Raw genomic sequence first — 21,859 nt, forward strand, 5'->3', positions numbered from 1 at the left:
CATAAACTAACATACATAGGATAATAAAGGCAGTCAATTAGATTGACATAGTTATTAAAATGTTTTAAAAAGTAATTTATGCTAGAAGCAATATAATTTCTTTAAAAAGGCATTAAAATAACTTATAGTGATGAATATTTAAAAAAAATTTTATTAGTGAAACACCACGAGGTACAGTTGTAGACTTACAAATATCTGTGCTTGGGTTTCAGTTATACAATGATCAAGTGCTCATCCCTCCACCAGTGCCCGTTCTCCACTCCCACCAATCCCAGTATTCCTCCCACCCCCCAATCCCCCATCCCACCCTGCCTCTGTGGTAGGGCATTCCCTTTTGTTCTCTCTCTCCTTTTGGGTGCTGTGGTTTGCAAAAGAGACATTGAGTGGCAATCTTGTTCAGACTATAGTCTACTCTCATCACGCATCTCCCAACCTGGGAGGATCCTCCCAACACCCTTTATTTGGTGCTCCCTTCTCTATCTGAGCTGCCATTTCCCCTAGCATGTGCAGCTGGCCTCCGAGCCATGGAGTGAAACTCCTGGTAATTATCTCGGCTATTCTTGGGTGTTAGTCTTCTATTTTGTTTCTTTATGTTCCCCAGATGAATGCAATCTTTCTATATCTATCCCTTTCTTTCTGACCCATTTCTCTTAGCATCATACTTTCCATGTAGTACCACTTGTATATAAATTCATGACTTCATCTTTTCTAACAGCTACATAGTACTCCATTGTGTAGATGTACCAAAGTTTCTTTAACCAGCCATCTGTTCTTGTGCACTCATGATTTTTCCAGATTCTGGCTATTGTAAACAGTGCTGCAATGAACAAACAAGTGCAGATGTCACTTCAACTATACTTTTTTTGCCTCTTTGGGATATATTCACAGGAATGGTATTGCTTGGTCAAATGGGAGCTCAATTTCTAGTTTTTTGAGAATTGTCCATACTGTTTTCCAAAAGGGCTGAACCATTCAGCATTCCTACCAGTAGTGAAGGAGGGTCCCTTTCTTGCCACATCTACGCCAACACTGGTTGCTTTTGTTCTTTTGGATGTGGGTCAGTCTCTGTGGTGTGAGATGATATCTCATTGTTGTTTTGATCTGCATCTCCCTGATGATTAATGATGTAGAGCATTTTCTCATGTGCCTTTTTGCCTTTTGGATTCCTTCTTTGAGAAAATTTCTGTTCATTTCGTCGCCTCATTTTTTGATGGGGTTGGATGTTGTTTTCTTCTTGTTGGAGTTCAACCAGTACTTTGTATATCCTTGAAATTAACCCTTTACCAGATGTGTAGTTGGCGAATATCCTTTCCCATTCTGTAGACTGTCTCTGTATTTTGGTCACTGTTTCTTTTGAGGTGCAGAAGCTTCTTAGTTTAAGATAGTCCCATTTGTCTATTGCTTGGCCAGTGGTGTGACATCTTTGAAAATACTGTTTGCTTCAATGTCATGGAGGGTTTTGCCAACTTTGTCTTCAATGTACCTTATGGATTCCGGTCTGATGTTGAGGTCTTTAATCCATTTTGATCTTACTTTTGTACATGGTGTTAGGCAGAGATCTGAGCCCATTTTTTTGCATGTAGCTGTCTAGTTTTGCCAGCACAATTTGTTAAAGAGGCTTTTCTTGCTCCATTTCACATTTCTTGCTCCCTTATTAAAGATTAAATGATCATATGTTTGGGGGGAGATGTCAGTATATTCAACGCTGTTCCATTGGTCTGCAGCTCTTCCTTTGTTCCATGCTGTTTTAATTATTACTGCTTTGTAGTAGAGTTTGAAGTTAAGGAGGTTGATTCCTCCCATTTTCTTTTTCCCAAGAATTGCTTTAGCTATTCGTGGGGACTTATTGTTCCATACGAATTTCAGGAGTATGTGCTCCATTTCTTTGAAGAATGTTAGTGATGAATATTTTTAATAGAAAAATTTGTAGTTTTCTGGACAAGAGTGATAGCACAGCAGGGAGGGCATTTGCCTTGCACGCAGCTGACCTGGGTTTGATTCCTGGCATACCATATGGTTCTCCAAGCATCACAAAAAGTGATTACTGAGCACAGAGCCAGGAATAACCCCGAGCATTGCTGGGTGTGACCTCAAAACTAAAAAAAAAGACAAAATCAAAACCTCACCTTGTAGTTTAATATGAATATGTCTCTGTTTTTTTAAGTGGTAAAGCTAGAGGTAATATTACTGTCGTAGCACTGTAGCACTGTCCTCCCATAACATTAAAAATATTGGTCTGAATTTAGTATTGAAAAAATTGCTAACTTTCAGTTACAGGTCACTGAAAATAAGGTTGTCATTTTCCCCCTTCCCATAAAATTCACAAATTCTCTGAATTCTAGCCATAAATTCTTCACGAATCTGTGAGTCCAGATAAAGCAATTCTTTTTATTATTTTTTCCTTTGTTTTCTGAGATATTCCCAGGAGTCACTCTTGGAGGGCTCTGGTGACCATATGGGGGGCTAGGGATCAAACCTGGGTCAGCCGCGTGCAAGGCAAACACCCACTGTACTATTGCTCTGGCCCAGTAAAATTATTTTTAAGTTCAGTTTAACACACACACATTCTTCACATCATAGACAGAAACTTAAGTGTAAAACCCAACATTCCTGTGCTGGTAACATGGCTCTGGGAGTCGAAGCATGTCCCTAACCGTGAGCTGAGTCCTGGTCACTCCCTACATGCCATTTCCCGCCCCCCTCCCGCCCCCAAATAAATAAAATTAAAGTTCCTATTGACTCTTTAGAATCCATCTATTAACCTAGAGCAGTTGTAAACCAAACCTGAATTCGACTTAAAATGTGAGTAATGAAACGTGTATTTATTATTATTTGGGGGACCTTCTAAGCAGTGCTCAGGATATCACTGTTGATTCTCAGTCAACTTAGCTGGTTACTCAATCAAGGGCCTAAGGATGTCGTGCATTACAGACACTGTAGTGCCAGGGGTACCTGGGTTATACTGGAAATTCTGGAGCCCTCTAGGACCACATTCTGGGGCCTCCAGGGCTGATTTAGCTTTGCTGGGACCATGTGCTGATGGAAATGAAACCAGTCAGGTGCATGCCTCGTATGTATTCTCATGACTGGGCTATCTCCTACCCAGTGAAAACTTTGAAAATAAATACTGTTGTTTGGTTTGGAAGTCACATTCAGTGATACTCAGGGTTTACTCTTGGCTCTGTGCTCAGGTATTAAGCCTGGCAGAGTTTGGGGAACCCTATGTTAGCTATGTGCAAGTCAAGTGCCTTATCCACTGTACATTTTTCTGTCTCCTTGGCTGTTTTTATTGTTTTATTGTTTTGTTTTGTTTTGTTTTGTTTTGGGGCCACACCCAGCAATGGTTTACTGCTATTTCTGTGCTTAGAGCACCATATGGGGTGTCAGAGATCCAACCCCGGTTAGCTGCATGAACGCAAGTGTACTACCTGCTGTACTATCACTCTGGCCCCATTTGTTAAGGATGACGTAATTATTTGTCATGTAAAGGTCCAGATCACATAGTTAATAATTAGATAAAAATAATTGGAGGAGGAGGTGAAGGAATAGTATAGCAGATAAAGTGTTTGTTGACCTAGGTTTGATCCCTGGCAACTCATATGGCCCCCACCAGGCACCACCAGGAATGATCCCTAAGCACAGAGCCAGGAGTAAGTCCTAAGCATTGCCAGATATGGACCAAAAACAAAAACAAAAGAATTGGTGCATTAATTGTCAAACATTAAAATAATTCTTTCAAAATGCTTGAAAATGGGTTGGCCTTATATATGTATACATGTTGACATCATTTAACAATTTTTATTTCTTTAAAAAAGAAAAATATTGAATTTATTTATTCACAAAGATAAACTCTGAGATCTCAGGATATTTATAATCAAATAGTGTTTCCAAAGTCATCAAGTCCATCACCAGCATTATTTAGTTTATATCCTCATGATAGATTGTAGTCAGTGATTGAAGAGTAAGAAAAGAATGGCAGGAGACCATGATACAAAAAAAGATTTATTAAGCCATCAAATTACAAAATAACATCAGGTGACTTTAAAAAACAGAAGGTAAAAATTTACAGTGACAGATTGTCTTGGACTTATCATTTAGTTATATCTAGGGCACATTATTAGTTCACTTCATCTACTGTCCCTCAAGAGCTACAAAGTTAAAGAAAGTACAAAAATCAAACATTGTTCTGTAGTTCAGTAAGGATATATGGTCCACTTATTTCTAATGATTGCAGCAGATAAAATGAAGCCGAGGAGTTGTTTTGTTTTTCGTGACTTGCTACAAATGAAGAGATCTTCTAGATTTCCGGGTAAGACGGATAGCTAGCAATCCCACAATGATTTCCACTATTTCTTGCCATTCGAATATATCCTCGGTCACCAAAGTTGAGGCCCCAGCTTTAGAAAAAGAAATAACACACACACACAAAATTATTACAATCAAATCTTATAATCATTTTTTTCTTTGGATCACTTTTCTCCTAAATGGATTACCTATGAAACAACATACAATAAAATTAGAACCAAAAATTACAAAAATTTCCCCAGGCCTTTTAGATAGTTTTCAAAGACTAGGTTAGGAGACTTTAGTGCCACATTGATGAATAGAGGTAATTTAATACAAGGTCTAATCATCAATCTGTTAACCTTCTTGACCTGGAGGCCCACATCTTTTTTCTTTTCGAATTGAGGTGGTATCAGAGTACACAATAGTATCGAAGTCATTGATTTGGAGTGGAAGTACTGCTACTTAGTCCCTCCACCAGTGAGCTAAGGCTCGGCTGCCACTATACCACAGACCCTTTTCCTTCCTCAGTTCCCCCATTCTATTTTGTTGTTGTGTGTTTGGTTTTTGGGTCTCACCTGGCAGTACTCAGGCTTATTCCTGGCCCTGTGCTCAGGTGGTCATATGGGTACATATGTGGTGCCAGGGATAGAACCAGGTCAACACCCTCCCCACGAAACTATCATTTCAGCAGGCCTCTCTTCTATTGACTGTGACTCAGGGCTTTCTTCATTCTAAACCCTCTCTGTTTCTTTATACCACATGAGTGAGATAGAGCCTCATCTATTTTGAACAATTTGTCTTAGTTCACCAGATAGTGCTTAAAGGTGTCCTGTTGTTTTCTTAATTTTTTGAGTGTGTCTGTGTTGAAGATTCTAAAGTAAGTCCATTTAATTTTATGTGTCTAAGGTTTTAAGGTAAACCCCTTTAACTTCAACCCCAGGCTAAAATTATCCTATGTGCAGGACAATGGGACCTCCACAACTCATTAATCTGTGTTTTATATTTAATTTCTCCCTTTCTTTTTTTTTCTAAAAAACAACAAAACAAAACAAATTCACCTCAAGACATTATAATAAAAATGGCAAAAATCTAATACAGTGAAAGAATTCTTAAAACAGCAAGAGACAGTCCAGAAAGATAGTACAGAGATTACAGAGATTAAGGTGCTTGCTTTGCATGTGGCTAACCCCAGTTCAATGTCCAATACCACATATAATCCCCTGAGTACTGCAAGGAGTGATCCCTGAGCACAGATCCAGTAATGAGATGTGAGCACTTCTGGGTGGGACCCCAGAACCTAACCCCCAAGAAAATAAAGTGGCAAGAAAAAAGGAAAAAATTCATATATAAGGAACGCCATAAGAATTTCAGCAGATTTCTCAGAAACCGAATGGGTCAGAAAGGAACGGGAATGATACATTCCAAGTATTTGATGGCAAAGAGCCCCAACCAAGAGTATTCTACACAACTAGATTATCCTAGAGATTCGAAGAAGTGTTATGAACTTAAAAAGCTTCAAATAAAAATGACAAAGGAATTGATCTTCACTAAACCAGTCCTACACAAAATACTAAAAATGCAAATGGGAAAAAACCCTTGTTTGCCTTTGGAAGCCAAATATTGAAAAATTTTAGAATCCCAGGAGTGCAGCCACTTTTGTGGCCATTTGATATCTCATACTATTTATGACAAGCAATACAAAATAAATTGTTTATCATCTGTCTAAGGTGGTAGGAAGATTCAAAGTAGAGCTGGTGAGAAGGTGCAATGGTGGTGGGATTGGTGTTGAAATATTAAATGTAAATTATTGTGAACAACTTTATGAAAATAAAATTTAAAAATTTAAGAAACAGAGACACACAAATGAATCTCGGACCCGAGCAACTTGCAGCAGAGATGGCCCGGGACTTTGTAATAGGCCTTCTCCGCTGGGCTGTTCTAGATGGGGGCAGGTGTTGTCCTTCCGTGTGCCTCTAGGTGCCCCAACGGCTGTCATTTTCTAGAAGCCAGCAAGAAGCTTCAGGTACGAGTCACAGTGATGGCAAATCCCAAGTCTTGTGGGACAGGGGAGGAGTGGGTCCTCCTCCCCCACTCCCCTGCCCTGATGGGACGCAGAGATGACACCACATCCACCCACTGTCTACTTAAGCTCCCACACAGCCACCATCCAGAGACACACAAACGAATCTCGGACCACAGCAACTTCCTACAGTGATTTCTTCAGAACCTAAGTATTAAAATAGCACAGCGGGTAGGGCGTTTGCCTTGTATGCAACCAACCCAGGTTTGATTCCTCTATCCCTCTCAGAGAGCCTAGCAAGCTACCGAGAGTATCCTGCCTACATGGCGGAGCCTGGTAAGCTCCCCGTGACCTATCCAATATGCCAAAAACAGTAACAGTAAGTCTCAAAGTGGAGATGTTACTGGTGCCCACTCGAGCAAATTGATGAACAACGGGAGGACAGTGCTACAGTGCTAGAATTCCTAGAGCACACAGCCGCATGGGGAAAGAAAACTGCCTCAAAACTAAAAAGATACTAAATGGGAGAAAATAAGTACATCCAACAAGAGGTCGTAATATCTAAAATACTTAACAGACTCATAAACTCAAGGAGGAAAAAAGTAATTCCATGAAAAAATGTGCAGAAGAGATGAACAAACATTTTTTTTGCAAAAACATACAATCAACAGGCCCATTAAAAAAATGCTTATCATCTGGTACAGGAATTAAGACACTTGCCTGGCATGTGACTAACACTGCTTTGATCTGTGGCACTGCATATGATCCCCTGAGCATTGCAGGAATGACTGATCCCTGAGTATAGAGCCAGGAATAAGCCCTGAGTACCACTGAGTATGCCCCCAAACAAACAAAAAATGCTCATCATTGCTTAAATTCAAGGAAATGCAAATTAAAATTAAATAAGATGATCTTACACCTGTGAAAATGATTTATTTAAAAAACAAACAAGGGCCCGGAGGGATAGTATAGTGGGTAGAGCATTTGCCTTGCACAGGCCGATTTGGGTTCAATTCCTGGTATCCCAGTTGGTCCCCTGAGCACCACCAGGAGTAATTCCTGAGTGCAGAGCCAGGAGTAACCCCTGAGCATCGCTAGGTGAGACCCAAAAAGCAAACAAATCAAAACAAAACAAAACAAAGAGCCAGGAAAGGTGTGAAGAAAATGGAACCCTCATATGTTTCTTTTTTAATTTTTTGTTTTTGATTTTTGGGACTACTGGTGGTACTCAGGGCTTACTTCTGACTCTGCTCAGAGATTACTCCTAGTAGTTCTCAGGAGATCATAGGGGATGACAAGGATCGAAGCAGGGTTGGCTGTGTGCAACCAATTGTTGCTGTCACTTCACTGTACTGTACTGTCACTTCAGCCCCTCATACACGATTGACAGTACAGTACAGTGAAGTGACAGCAACAGCATGGTAGCTTCTCAAATAGAAAAACCTCACTGCATCATTTATACCAAAATGAAATTTTGATACTATTATAAAGATGACATGAAATGTAAGACTTTCAAATAATGAACTTTCTTCTTTCTTTCTTTCTTTCTTTCTTTCTTTCTTTCTTTCTTTCTTTCTTTCAGTGTGTGTAGGGGCACACCTAGTGGTGCTCAAACTTACTCCTTGCTCTAGGCTCAGAGATTTATCCTGGTGGTGCTTGGGGGACCATATGGATGCCATATGGGATGCCAGGGATCAACCCCATGTAGACTGAGTGCAAAGCAAACACCCTCCCTGCTGTATTATTGATCCAGCCCCCTTTACCGCAATTATTCCTGTGACCTCTGTGACAACATTGTCCTGATTCACTTTGCTATGTCAGCTAAAGCCTTATTTCTTTAATTTTTTTTCTACCTTAATTTTCTCTATCAAATCTCATCTATTCCATAAGTTTCATCTATTGCTATTATGTGGATGAAAATTAGTTCACAATTTCTAAAAATAGCCTTTCTGCTAAATCACCTCTCTGTTAAGTAACCGCTCTGCTAACTAACCTGTTAAACTACTGACTTCCACATCCAACTTCCAATTTGACAACTGCTTGAAAAACCCGAATCTCACGGGGTATGATGCCACCAACAGGTCAACCTGTACCTGCGGGGAGAGTGCATCAGCAGCCTGATGGTGCCTTCAGGCTTCCTGACACCCCAAAATTGCCACTGTGTCTTTGGCCAGACCCCACAACTTGGGACCAAGTTTACCAAGAAATTTAACGGCCATGCCCACAAACCACCTCTGACTCAGCGATACAAGCCCCTATACTGGCCTTATTTCAGAGACCCCTAGATAAATCTCGAAAGAGACTAAAAGCCACAGTTAATCTCAGACCCGTGCATGGCTGAACAGACTGGGGTAAATCAGAGGGGGGCAGGTTGGCCTGTGCCTGCCCAAGCAGAGCCCCCAGCAGCCGCTTGCTTTCACAATCCAAAAATGCTGCCAGACCCCTGACCTGACTCTACCGTCTCAGGACAGACCTCATCAGGATATAATCTGCTAAAAATTTGGATTTGTGACTAAAATCTCCAAGCTTTCACGGAGTTGGGGTAGGCTACCTCCCCCCACTTCCCAATACATATGGTAGCACTGGCAGTAACCCCACGAACCAACTCCAGTGTCACCCTGTAATTCTATTACTGGCCTTGCTTCAGAAGCCCATAAATAATCTCGAAAGAGATCAAAAGTCAGAGATACAGCAGTGAGTACCAGAATACACCACAGAACTGGAGATCCCTCCAGGTCTCATACCGAGCCAATTTCACTGGGTCACCTCAGATGGAGTAGGTGCACTCTCCAGATGGAATCCTGGAGACCAAGAGCTTCCACAAGCAAGGCCCAGGTATGCAGGTTCCAGACTAAATCTCCAGGCTGCATAGTGGCAGAGGCGCCAGACTGTCCCTCCCTGGCTCCACACCCGCTGGTCAGCCTGGCTATCACCCCCACAATATGCCTCCAAGCGCTATTTTAGCGCACCATCAGCCCTGGTGAGAGATGCCCGGTTGAATCCCAAAATAGATTAGTGCCCCACAGAAATGTCTCTGGAACCCAACCATTTACAATCTAGGATTCCAGAAGCGTGCAGCCGTGGGACCCATGATATTCAAAATGAGTAATGGACAATAAATGATCTAGCATCTGCCCTTGGCAGGCAGGCTTGAGTGGTGACAGGAAAATTCGAGAAAACATAATGCCCAAAAGCAGAGAGAGAGTATTGGGGAAATTGCCTGCCATGGAGGCAGGGTGAGGACTGGGATGGTGGTGGTGGTGGGGAATACTGGGGACACTGGTGGTGGAATGTGTGCACTGGTGGAGGGAGGGGTGTTCAATCATTGTACAGCTGAATTTCGAACATGAAAGTTTTGTAACTGTATCTCACGGTGATTCAATAAAAAAAAAGTAATATGGAGTTCATGGCCAATTCAATCAGCTTAATCAGTGGCTGAATAAATAGCAGTACTCCTACATTTAAAAAAAAGGAAAAAGAAAAAAGAAAAATCCTAATCCTATCCCCAACCTACCCGACTACATCCCAACTTTTCTCCATCATTCTCTCTTGCTCCTCCCCTCTCTTCCCTTCCCTCCCTCTCTCTTTCTCTCTTCCTCATATGCTCACTCTCTCCTCAGCAACTCTTACATCATATTTCCTTTCTTTCCAGCTCTACTTCTATCACATTCCTGAAAAGAATTTTAAAATAAATTCAAGGGGGGGTGGTATTATTTCCTTTTTGGATAACAACATCACAATCATCAGATTATCTTTATAACCTTTCCTCTTCAATCCACAGAGCATGTCAACTTGGCCTTTGGGTCATAATACTTTTTAAAAATATTTTTTTCCATTTTTTTTGTTTCTGTTTTTTTTTTTGGGTCACACCTAGCAGTGCTCCATGTATACTCCTGGCTCTGGGGCTACTCCTGGCATCTCTGTCCTATTCTTAATGGTCTTGCTCTGAATTTAGTTCCATTCTCAACTCCCCCATGAAAGTATCCTCTTAAAATTTAGATCATGTAGGGGCTGGAGAGCTAGTAAATGGAAGAGCATTTGCTTTCCACGTTCCCGAGTTCTAGAGTAGGACCCATCACTGTCACTGCCTTCCCGTTGTTCATCAATTTGCTCGAGTGGGCCCAGTAACGTCTCCATTGTGACAACTGTTACTGTGTTTGGCATATCGAATATGCCACGGGTGGCTTGCCAGGCTTTGCCATGCAGGCAAGATACTCTTGGTAGCTTGCCGGGCTCTCCGAGAGGGGCGGAGGAATTGAACTCGGGTTGACCATGTTGGCTGCTTGCAAGGCAAACACCCTACCCGCTGTGCTATCGCTCCACCCCAGAGTCGGACTCATAAGATATTGAATTCCTCAAACATTCTAACATACATATGTGAGAATATAACCAGGTAATTCAGTCTGAAGAGCAGGAAAGAAAGCAAAGTGAGAGCCAGAGATTTGAAAATTTCAATTTAGGAGTTATAGTAACAATGAAATCATGATGCCAGAACAAAATGTAGGATAAGAAGAGTAAATTAGGGGCAGGGGAGTAGGTAAGACAGCTGAGGGGTCAGAGGTCTTGAATGATCAGGCCCCAAGTTCGATCCCTGGCACCCACATGGGCCCTAGAGGCACCCGGGTATTGCCCATAATATCCATCACTGGGTCCTACCACTGAACTGTCAGGTCTAGTTGGTAGAATAGCACCTGAAGTGACCCTTGGACCTCCTAAACATGCTTACAGAACTCCCCAGCCGCCCCTGCAAAAAATGGAGAGTAATAAGGGCTGGAGTGATATAGCAGAGAGGGTGCTTGCCTGTACACAGCTGACTGGTTTGATCCCTGACACACCCACCTGGTCCCCCAAGCCCTGCCAGGAGTGATCCCTCAGTGAGCAGAGAGTCAGGAATAAGCTCTGAGCACCATCAGGTCAGGCTCAAAAGCAAACAAAAACACAAAAAGATGAAGAATAACAGATAGAGGCGGGAGTCCTGAAGGAAAAATCACAACATATAGAAATAAGAGGTGCCGAGAAGGAATTAGCAGTGTAGTGCTCTGCAGATAAATCATGAAAAGTAAGTGCTGAAGGCAGATGGGAAGTAACAAAACGGGGCACTGGGTAATTTGGAATAATCCTTCTGAGAGTATATCAATGCTTATCATCGTCAAGTTCATCGTCATCATCGCAAGGAAGTATTTGCTTCGAATTCTTTAAATCTTAATCAAATGTACAGTAAAGGATAAAAATATTACCTGTTTTTTACAAGCCAGTAATCTTTCCCATTCAGGTTGCCGTAGCCGACCACAAGTACAGCATGATTCACTTTCCCGGTGCAGGACCTGTCATAGTAGACACCTGCAAGCCAGCACAGGGCAGAGAAAAGCAGTGAATGGCACGGGGTCATGAAGGAGTTGGAAATGTCGTTACTTTGATCAGACTGTTTATTAGACTGTACTGCAGATTAAAATGGTTGCATCTTCCAGCCTCATATATGAAGTATTCAAGGCTCATAGATTTGCGAGAAGTGTTATCTTTGTCCTTTCTTGCCATATTTGGCATTGAACCCTAGTTTTCTGACAAATCTTTGACAAACCATTGTCTTTTTCTTTTTGACTTATAGAGTGCCAGTTACTGTATTTCTTTGATATATTCATTCCTCAATTGTTTGCTATTGCATTTTCATCCTTTACTAAATTAAATAATCATTAAGGTGAGAATTAAAAGAATATGATGAGGCTGGAGCAGTAGTCCAGTGAGTAGGGCAATTGTTTCTCTGAATTTGTTTCCTCGGCACCCCAAAGGGTCCCCTGAGCCCCGACCAGGAATGATTCCTGGGCACCCCTGGGTGTGGCCCATAAAACAAAAATGAAAGAAAGAAAAAAAAGTAAAGAAAAATACATCAGATGCTGGAGAGATAATACAGGGGTTGGGCACTTGCCTGAGTGCCACTGGATATAGTCCCAGCCCCCTGCCCCCTGCCCCAAAAGACAAGAGCCTTCCACTGTGTTTAACACAATGTTTGGCCTTCAGTGATGCCCTTCCGTGCCCTGTCAGACTCTTGAGACAGTGGCTTCTGGGCGAGGTACACAGGATGGGATGAGAGCCAAACAGCATTTTCTAATCCCAGCGGACTACTTTTAGACCTCAGGCAAATAACTCTTTTAAGATTTTGCTTTTTTAACTTGCAAAGTAGGTCGACTGTGAGGATTACAGCAGATAGTGGACAGGAAGAATTCATTATAGGAACTGGCATTAACGTTAGTAAGCTTTGACAACTATTGTTGATGAATTGAGGTGTGTTCAATAGTTGATTGAAAAAAAAAAAAGGAGAATTCTGTTGGATTTAAACTCCACATGGGAAGGGTGATAGCCTTTGTAACAGAGTCAGGGGGCAGACAGCACGGGGACCTTCTCTGGGCATTACCGCTTTTGTAGAGGAAGAAGGAAGGGTGCCTCGCATCGATGGCAACAGACACAGGCCCTTTGTAGGCCACTGCTTCCTTCAGGATGTCCTCCCTGCCAAAGGGAAGCTCAACATATTTTGAACACGTGGCAGCTCGATTTTTTGAGTCATACTTGCACTTTCCATCCTGTTAAAAAATTATATATATATAAATACATATATACGCAGACATATATATTAGATAAAATTATATTTCCACTTCCTTTATAAATCCTTTACAAGTCTGGCAAACTCCCCGTGGCGTCCCCAATATGCCAAATACCAGTAACAATGATGGGTCTCATTCTCCTAAAGAGCCTTGAATATGGCACTTTCTTAAAAATCTCAGGGCTAGGATGAAGGAGACGTTACTGGGGCCTGCTCGAGGCAATCGACGAATAACAGGATGGTCGTGATTCGTGATTATAAATCATAGACTACTCCAAGATTTCAAATGTGTTTCCTTTCCTTATTTGGCCTTTTCAAAGGTCTAAAGTTCCTCCTTCCTTTTTTTGGTGTTTTTTATTTATTTATTTTTTCTTTTGAGTCACACCCAGTGTTGTTCAAGGGTTACTCCTGGCTCTGCATCAGGAATTATTCCTGGCAGTGCTTGTTTTCCCTCCTTTTAAAGAAACAAGAAAGCAAACATCCAAACACTCCAAGTTCTATGTTTCAGCAATGACAGAGAAAATATAAAACTAGCTTACTTCCTTAGGTTGTGAACATCTTCATATCTGCCATAGTTGCAGTGATGATGGTTCTTAGAACAGGAGGTGGAGTGTAGGGGGATGTGACAGAAAGACTGTGATTCCAGTCTGGATCTCGAAAACTCTTTTTGTTGATAGAATGCTTGTTAAATGATCTGTGGTCAGATGATTTATAAAGGCAATGTAATATGGAAGCCCATGTATTTTTTTTTTTTTTTTGCTTTTTGGGTCACACCCAGCGATGCTCAGGGGTTATTCCTGGCTCTGCACTCAGGAATTACTCCTGGAGGTGCTTGGGGGATCATATGGGATGCCGGGGATTGAACCCAGGTCGTCCGCGTGCAAGGCAAATGCCCTACCCGCTGTGCTATCACTCCGGCCCCCGAAGCCCACGTATTTTAAGTGGAAAGGGGAAGTAACGAATTTATACAAATTTGTTGTATATGCAACTATGTTTTATAATCTGCTTAATAGAAAAAAGAACTTAAAAGAAATAAACCCAAACAATAATGATAATATTAGGAGGTTTTTGAGTGACAATATCATTCCTAAATCTTCTGCAAAATGAATATATTATTTGTATCTTTTTTTTTTCCTTTTTGGGTTTTGGACTATACCCAGTGATGCTCAGGATTTACTCCTGACTCTGATCTCAGGGATCATTCTTGACAGTGCTCAGGAGATACGTGGTGACAGAGATTGAACTTAGGTGGGCCGCATGCAAGGCAAATGCCCTACCTGTGTACTACAGTTCTGGTCTCTGTTTATATCTTTAAAGAAAATATGTAGGGCTCTTTCAAGGAGTAAGAGGTCATGATCTAGCCTTTTGTAGTAAAATAATGATGTGTTTGATGAGCTTAGAATAAGATTGAGAATCTTATAGGACTAAAGGACTAAAGTTTATTTATTTATTTATTTGCTTTTTTGGGTCACACCTGGCGATGCACAGGGATTACTCCTGGCTCTGCACTCAGAAATCACCCCTGGCAGTGCTCAGGGGACCATATGGGATGCTGGGAATCGAACCTGGGTCGGCTGCGTGCAAGGCAAACGCCCTACCCACTGTGCTATTGCTCCAGCCCTAAAGGACTAAAGTTTAAATTAAATCTTAATAAATAAATAAAACTCAAGGACTAAATTTGAAAAAGGCAGACTGGGGCTGGAGAGATAGCACAGCGGGTAGGGCGTTTGCCTTGAACGCAGCCGACCGGGGTTCGATTCCCAGCATCCCATATGGTCCCCTGAGCACTGCCAGGGGTAATTCCTGAGTGCATGAGCCAGGAATAACCCCTGTGCATCACCGGGTGTGACTCAAAAAGAAAAAAAAAAAAGAAAAAGGCAGACTGAAAAATTTTAAGGAAAATTTGCTGGAAAATCCTTTTGTGGGTGGGGGAGGTGGGCTATACCCAGCTGTGCTCAGAGGTTGCTCCTGGTTCTGTGGTTCTGTGCTCAGTATCACTCTTGACAGTGCTGGAGATCCAATCCAATCCAATTGGGCAATCCAGTCCAACCCAATTACATCCAGTGCTTGCAAAGCAAGTACCTTAACCCCCAAACTGTCTCTCCAGTTTCCCCTAAAGTAATGAAAATTTTACATTAAGATTTTTATTACTTTCACTTTGTTTTAGGGGACACACCCAGTTGTTCTTCAAGCTTATTCCTGGTTCTGTGCTCAGACACCCTCCTGGCAGGGTTTGAGGGAACCATCCATATACCATAATAATGACTGAACATGGGTTGGCCACATGCAAGTTAAGTCATGTACTATCTCCAGATCACCGAAATGTACTTTTTTTTTTCTTTTTGGGTCACAGCCGGCGATACACAGGGGTTACTCCTGGCTCTGCACTCAGGAATTACTCGTGGCGGTGCTCAGGGGACCATATGGGATGTTGGGAATTGAACCTGGGCCGACCACGTGCAAGGCAAATGCTCTACCTGCTGTGCTATTGCTCCAGCCCCCAAAATATACTTTTAAGCATAAATTCTCCTTGCTTGTTTAAAATTATTGTGCTACTAATAAATGAAGAAGGCTCATACATATGAAAGAAAACTCTAAGAATTTAAGAATTCCTAGCAGGGCTCTCTCGTACACTCAGTCTTGCTGCTCAAGCAGTTGACTTGGTGTTGAGTTACGTGTAGTAGGTCAAGGGGAAGCACAAGTTCATGGGTAGCAGAAAGAGAGAGAGAGAGAGAGAGAGAGAGAGAGAGAGAGAGAGAGAGAGAGAGAAAGAAAGAAAGAAAGATAGAAAGAAAGAAAGAAAGAAAGAAAGAAAGACATGATTGCATGTGACCCACCATGGCCTTGTAAGGGTAGGATGTCTCAGAGTCAATGCCGTTGTTGTCGATGATGTACTGGAAGGCCTGGGTCATGAAGCCACCGTTGCAGCCTCTATTGTCGTACTTTGCCTTGCTGGAGCAGTCCACCAGGTTCTGTGCACTGAGCGACACCAGCACCCCAGTTTTCAGCTTCAGCTGTGCCTCCAGAGCCCCGACAGCGCTGAATGCCCAGCATGCACCACACGAGCCCTGCAGCAGACACACAGTCACAAAGTCACGAACAGCGGCTCCCAACAGGCCCGCCTGGCACTCAGTTCCGAGAAGCACTGTCCCCACTGTCTTTGGGCAATAGGAGGGAAGGTTAACTATCTGGGGGTTCTCTGGGCCAGGCCCAACACTGAGAGAGATTCGCAAACAGCTACATTCAGGTCACATGTGCCACTTCAGATGTATGGAGAAGGGCAGACACGGTCCAGAGGGTAAGGCTCTAGATGCAGTTGTAGCCCGGACACTGGTTCGAAGCCCGTGTTAGCATATGGATCCCTGGCATTGCTATATGTGGCCCTAGAGCACCTACAGCCATGGTTCTCCAAAACATAAATAAATACATAAAATGTATTAAAAAGTGTTACTGACCAAACATGGTTGCCACTCAATGCCTCTCTTGCAAAACACAGTGTTGGGTAACATTGCTTTGTCCTTCTACAAGGAGCTTAGGTTAATCTGGTTACACCCATCACAGTGCTCCTGAAGCACTTCCACTTCCATTGTGTTTATCTGTAAACAGTCTTCCCTATGTTCTCCTTCCCACCCAGTTAATCAGCTTTCCCCTTAATCAGACTTTGTTAATTTGTAAGGTCAGTTTCCCAGAAATCTATGATTTTATATGTATGAGTGAAATATTGCCTTTCTCCTCTCCTTATGCCTTATGAATAGTTTACCTTAAAGTAATATCCTTTTTGTATAGATACAGGAAGACCGTTAACATTATGCTTTGTAACTTAGGATTTGATTGGCCTTGAATATTATTCACTCCCGGGCATCTGCTTTCTCGACTTAAGCCTCAGTTGCCCTTAGTTCCTAACACCCCAAAAGCAGGGTCCCGACGAGGGACTGAATGGACCCAGGGCAAGCAGTGAGCTACCCTGGCAGCGAAATGGGCCAGGCCAAAGTGCCACGATTCTTAACTATAAGTTAAGAGTTTGATCATAGACAAATGCTGTCATGATCCAAAGGTAACGACAAGACTAGGATCCTGCTAGGGGTGGGAAAGACTATCTGGCCTGAGCACCATAGTCTGAGATCGAGATGGCCCTAGGAGAGCAATTCTATGAGTTTAAGATATTTCTTACTGTATCCATACAAAATGATTTATATTATATTCTTATATGCTTGTCGGACAAGGAGAGGAGAGACACACCCTTGGGATTCCGCTCTGGGTGGGTCCGTCCTCTAGGAAGGATCTGTCCTAGGAGCTGTTCTTCCCTGAGGCTAAGATTTCTACCCCTATTGATTTCTACCCCTATTGATTGTGACCACACCTATGTGTAATTGTTTCCCCAATTCCTCATGGAGAGAGGATTTAACTAGACTGTAGGAGTGGGCTGGATGTTCAGAGAGGATCAGAAGGAAGAGGAGGATGAAGGGGGATGGAGAAGGAGAATGAAGTAGCATGGAGAGACAGAGAGAGACGGGAGCAGAGACAGATGAAGAGAGAATCAGAATAAACTACGACTAATACCTACCAGCCTGGTCCTCGTTCCTTCCTCCACCTGACCATCACCATCGACCTCTCCGGGGTGGGAGAAGGGTGAGACTATCGAACGCGGGCGGCGGGAGAGATAGAGCTACCGCCGCTGTGAGTGCCGCGTGCCCCCTTTGTGTGAGTTTACACACACAGGATCCAAAAGAAGAGAGAGAGAGAGAACAAGGGGGAATGCCCTGCCACAGAGGCAGGGTGGGACGGGGGGATGGGGGGTGGGGGGGGATGCTGGGACCCGTGGTGGTGGAGGATGGGCACTGGTGGAGGGATGGGTACTTGATCATTGTATAACTGAAACCCAAGCACAAAAATTTGTAATTCTATAACTGTACCTCATGGTGTTTCACTAATAAAAAATCTTTTTAAAAAAAGTGTTACTGGAAGGTGAGAGATGGTACACTGGATAGGGCACTTGCCTTGCACATGGTGTACTGGATCCACCATGTGATTCAATTCCTGACATCCTATATGGTCCCTTGAGCCCCTCCAGGAGTGATCCATGAGCATAGAACTAGCAGCAAGTCCTGAGCACTGCCAGGTGTGGCCAAAAAAACAAACAAAAGAAATTTTACTGGAATCAGAGAGAGTACAGGGATTTAAGGCACTAGCCCTGCTCTGAGCCAACTCCGGTTTGATCCCTGGCACTACATGTGGTTTTCTGAGCACCACCAGGTGTGGTCCCTCAGCATAGAGCTGGGAGTAAGCCGTGACTATTGCTGGGTGTGGCCATGAAAGCAAAAGAAAAGGACAAAAAAAGAGAAGAAGGGAAGAGAAAAGGAAAAAATAGATACAGGACTTAAGGAACACAAACCAAATCCCAACTGTCTTCACCAACTTCACCTATATTGAATGGAAAGAGATGCTTACAAGAAATTGATTTTGAGGCTGCTGGGATGGTTTCCTTGATCTACCCTTCCTACTGCCAGATAGCGCCCCAAAAATAAGGTTAGTAATTAAAAAAAAAACTTAGCTTCAGAAACTTTTGAACAAAAGATATTTTACAAAGAAGTTGAGAGAATAAAACCACAAAGCTGATTTAGTTTTAAAAAGATATAAAAATAAAAAAAGGGTGGCAAGAGACCAGAGAGCTAGTACAGTGGGTAGGGCATTTGCCTTGCATGTGGCCAACCCAGGTTCAATCCTCGGCATCTCATTTGGTCTCTCCAGTACTGTCAGGAGTAATTCCTGAGTGCCGAGCCAGGAATAACCCCTGAGCATCGCTGGGAGTGACCCAAAAAGGAAAAAAAAATGGAAAGGGTTCAAGGTCCCATTATAATCGTGTGTGTGTGTGTATGTGTGTGTGTGTGTGTGTGTGGTATCCCCATTTCCACACCCTCCACATCCCTCCTTGCTCAAAGGAAACACATTGAATTTGTTTTTGGTTAAAGCAAAACCACATTAAACTGTTTGCAGAGAGAATGGATCTCATTCGTTTATTAATAATTAACTTATAAGGATGTCATTTATTTGATCTTCCCAGCTCTGATAAGAAACCCAAAACTTGTTGACAGGAAAATATTTAGATTGGAAAGAGTATGAGTTTAATAACATCAATAATTTCTTCATTTTTCCATTCTTCACTGAGCACAGGTTGGACGGCTGCTCTGAACATTGATTCTCTTTTCTGCTCTTGATCTAGACACAGGCTATACTTAGTTATCTCTAATTTAGGAAGGGGGGGGTGTCTTCCCATATTTTTCTACAAATAAGCTAACGGCATTAAAAAAAGAAAACTGTCACTGTCACTGTCCTCCCGTTGTTCATCGATTTGCTCAAGCAGGCCCAGTAACATTGTGAGATTTGTTACTGTGTTTGGCATCTCGAATACGTCACAGGTAGCTTGCCAGGCTCTGCCGTGCGGGCGAGATACTCTTGGTAGCTTGCCGGGCTCTCTGAGAGGAGCAGAGGAATCGAACTCCGGTCCGCCGTGTTGGCCGTGTGCAAGGCAAACGCCCTACTATAAAGCCCACGTTTCTTAATCCTAACAACATAAGCCTGTCCAATGAATTAACCTGACTAATAGCAAATAAGTCACTCTCTACTCTAGTTCTTTCTTTCTTTCCCTGAAGAGTGGAGTGAATGAGATGGGGGAATGTTCCTGGCTGTGTTTCCCCCTCCACCCCTACTACACTGTGTCACACACAGTTGGCTGGGCGAAGGACCCAGCTAGCACTGATTTTAGATTACAGGGCCTGAAAGGCCTGAGTGATAGTACAGTAAGTAGGGTGCTTGATTTGCACAGGCCAACCCGGGCTTGATCCCTGGCACCCCATGTGATCCCCCGAACCACACCAGGAGTGATTCCTAAGTGCAGAGCCAGGAGTAAATCCTGAGCACCGCCAAATGTGGCCCAAATACCTAAATAAATATATATATTTTAAATTACAGACCTGGGAGCTGGAGAGATAGTACAGCGGGTAGGGTGTTTGCCTTGCACACGGCCAACCCGGGTTCGATCCCTGGCATCCCATATGGTCCCCCAAGCACCATCAGGAGTAGTTCTTGAGTGCAGAGCCAGGAACAACCCCTGAGCATCGCTAGGTGTGACCCAAACACCAATAAAAAAATAAATAAAATTACAGACCAGTTCTCCTAGTGCATAACTCTTGTGTGATCTGTCTCTAACCATTGGTTAACAGGTGCTTTGAGCAATACAGATATAGTATATAACACGTGGTCCTTGGTCTCAAGGAACTTACAATTTAGTTGGGGAGACAAGAATCACACATACAATTAGAAAGTAAGAGACCGTAAACTCTGTAGCTTGGCTTTTCCCGGGGTGGAGAGGCCCGGGGTGCTAAGACTTACCTGGTATTTCACTTCAGTCACACAACCCTTTTCTCTCCAGTCCACGTACTCAGGCGGTTCCTGATTAGAGACTGACTTGTAAGTCACATTGCTCTGCCACTGGCTGGGAACTCTCAAGGACCCCATCAAGGACATCACTTCTTCACTGGTCTACGAGGCAAACGCAGATTTCTTTTGTTAGTATCCCGTTTTCAATGTCCTAATCATAGTCACTGTGAATATATTAAGCAGAGAAGTTGGTGGTATTTGTGATCAACACAAGGGGTGTTAGCTAACTATTAGAGAATTATCTGGGTGTCCTTAGCCTCATATCTTGTACTGGCATTCCAGTTAGACACTCTTACTGAGAAGGAAATGAAGGGCCAGAGAGATAGTACAGTGGGTAGTGCATTCGCCTCCCACGCAACCAACCCGGGTTCAATCCCCAGTACCCCACACGGTCCCCTGAGCCCCACCAGTATTGGTCCCTGAGCAGAGAACCAAGATTAAGCCCTTAGTACCACTGGGTGTGGCCCACATCCCCCCAAAAAAGGGGGTTATAAAGAAATTACAAAAATGGTATAACCTAGGTATTATAAGGAAACATATTTGGTTTAGAGCAATGCAGAATTTTATAAAGGACTATCTAAGAAGTGAGATTTTTTTTGTGTGAGAAAGAATTATAGAGTAGGGACTGGAGCAATAGCACAGCGGGTAGGGCGTTTGCCTTGCACACAGCCGACCCGGGTTCAATTCCCAGCACTCCATATGGTCCCCTGAGCACTGCCAGGGGTAATTCCTGAGTGCAGAGCCAGGAGTAACTCCTGTGCATCGCTAGGTATGACCCAAAAAAAAAAAAAAAGAATTACAAAGTAATTTAAGTAGGAATTTAATTTGTGGTGTCTTAGGGTGTTCCACGATTCTTAATTTTAGCACAGTGGTTCAGTGGAGCTTGAGAGTTAAGCATTCAATGGGTTGCAGCACATGCTTTGCATAAGGGGAACCCAGGTTGGTTCCCAACACCACATGTCATCCCCTCCACTCCACTCCTGTTTCGGCCCCAGAAAAGATCCCGAAACACTGAGCTAGGAGTGGCCCCTAAGTGTGTGGGTTATAGGTGTGACCCAAAAACAAATAGAGAGAGAGAGAGAGAGAGAGAGAGAGAGAGAGAGAGAGAGAGAGAGAGATATGAAGGAAGAGGAGAGAAAATCAAAGGAAATTTCTTTATTAAAAAAAAATAAATTTGGGGGCTGGAAAGGGGTAGGGCATTTGCCTTGCATGCGACTGACCTGGGTTCGATTCCCAGCATCCCATATGGTCCCCTGAGCACCGCCAGGAGTAATTCCTGAGTGCATGAGTCACACCCTGTGCATCTCTGGGTGTGACCCGAAAAGAAAAAAAAAAGAAATTTCTTTATGATACTAATAATCCTCTTTCCTCTATTAAGATAGCAGGGAGACCATAATTAAACTGTCACTTTAAACTTCCAGAAATATGACAACTTACTCCCAAAATGTTGTGAGCAGGCACTTAGCATTGTCAAAAATTAGTTTTTGACTCATTTAACTAAGAGCAGTCAAAAAAAAAAA

General features: G+C 42.9%; 1 protein-coding gene across 2 annotated transcripts in view; it reads right to left on the bottom strand.

The window, feature by feature from the left end:
• Positions 1 to 3,984: 3,984 nt before the first annotated feature.
• Positions 3,985 to 21,859, bottom strand: part of CTSS (cathepsin S) — a 33,057-nt gene continuing 15,182 nt past the window's right edge. For both annotated transcript variants that reach the window (XM_056110855.1, XM_056110800.1), the window contains exons 4-8: positions 20,292 to 20,441; positions 15,740 to 15,970; positions 12,717 to 12,882; positions 11,545 to 11,647; positions 3,985 to 4,397 (exon numbers count right to left, since the gene is read on the bottom strand). In XM_056110855.1, the coding sequence (XP_055966830.1) occupies positions 4,298 to 4,397; positions 11,545 to 11,647; positions 12,717 to 12,882; positions 15,740 to 15,970; positions 20,292 to 20,441 (750 nt within the window). In that variant the 3' untranslated portion in view covers positions 3,985 to 4,297. The remainder of the gene's footprint in view (positions 4,398 to 11,544; positions 11,648 to 12,716; positions 12,883 to 15,739; positions 15,971 to 20,291; positions 20,442 to 21,859) is intronic.

Source organism: Sorex fumeus, unplaced genomic scaffold, assembly GCF_029834395.1.
Source record: "Sorex fumeus unplaced genomic scaffold, SorFum_2.1 ptg000001l, whole genome shotgun sequence".
Lineage (NCBI taxonomy): Eukaryota > Metazoa > Chordata > Mammalia > Eulipotyphla > Soricidae > Sorex > Sorex fumeus.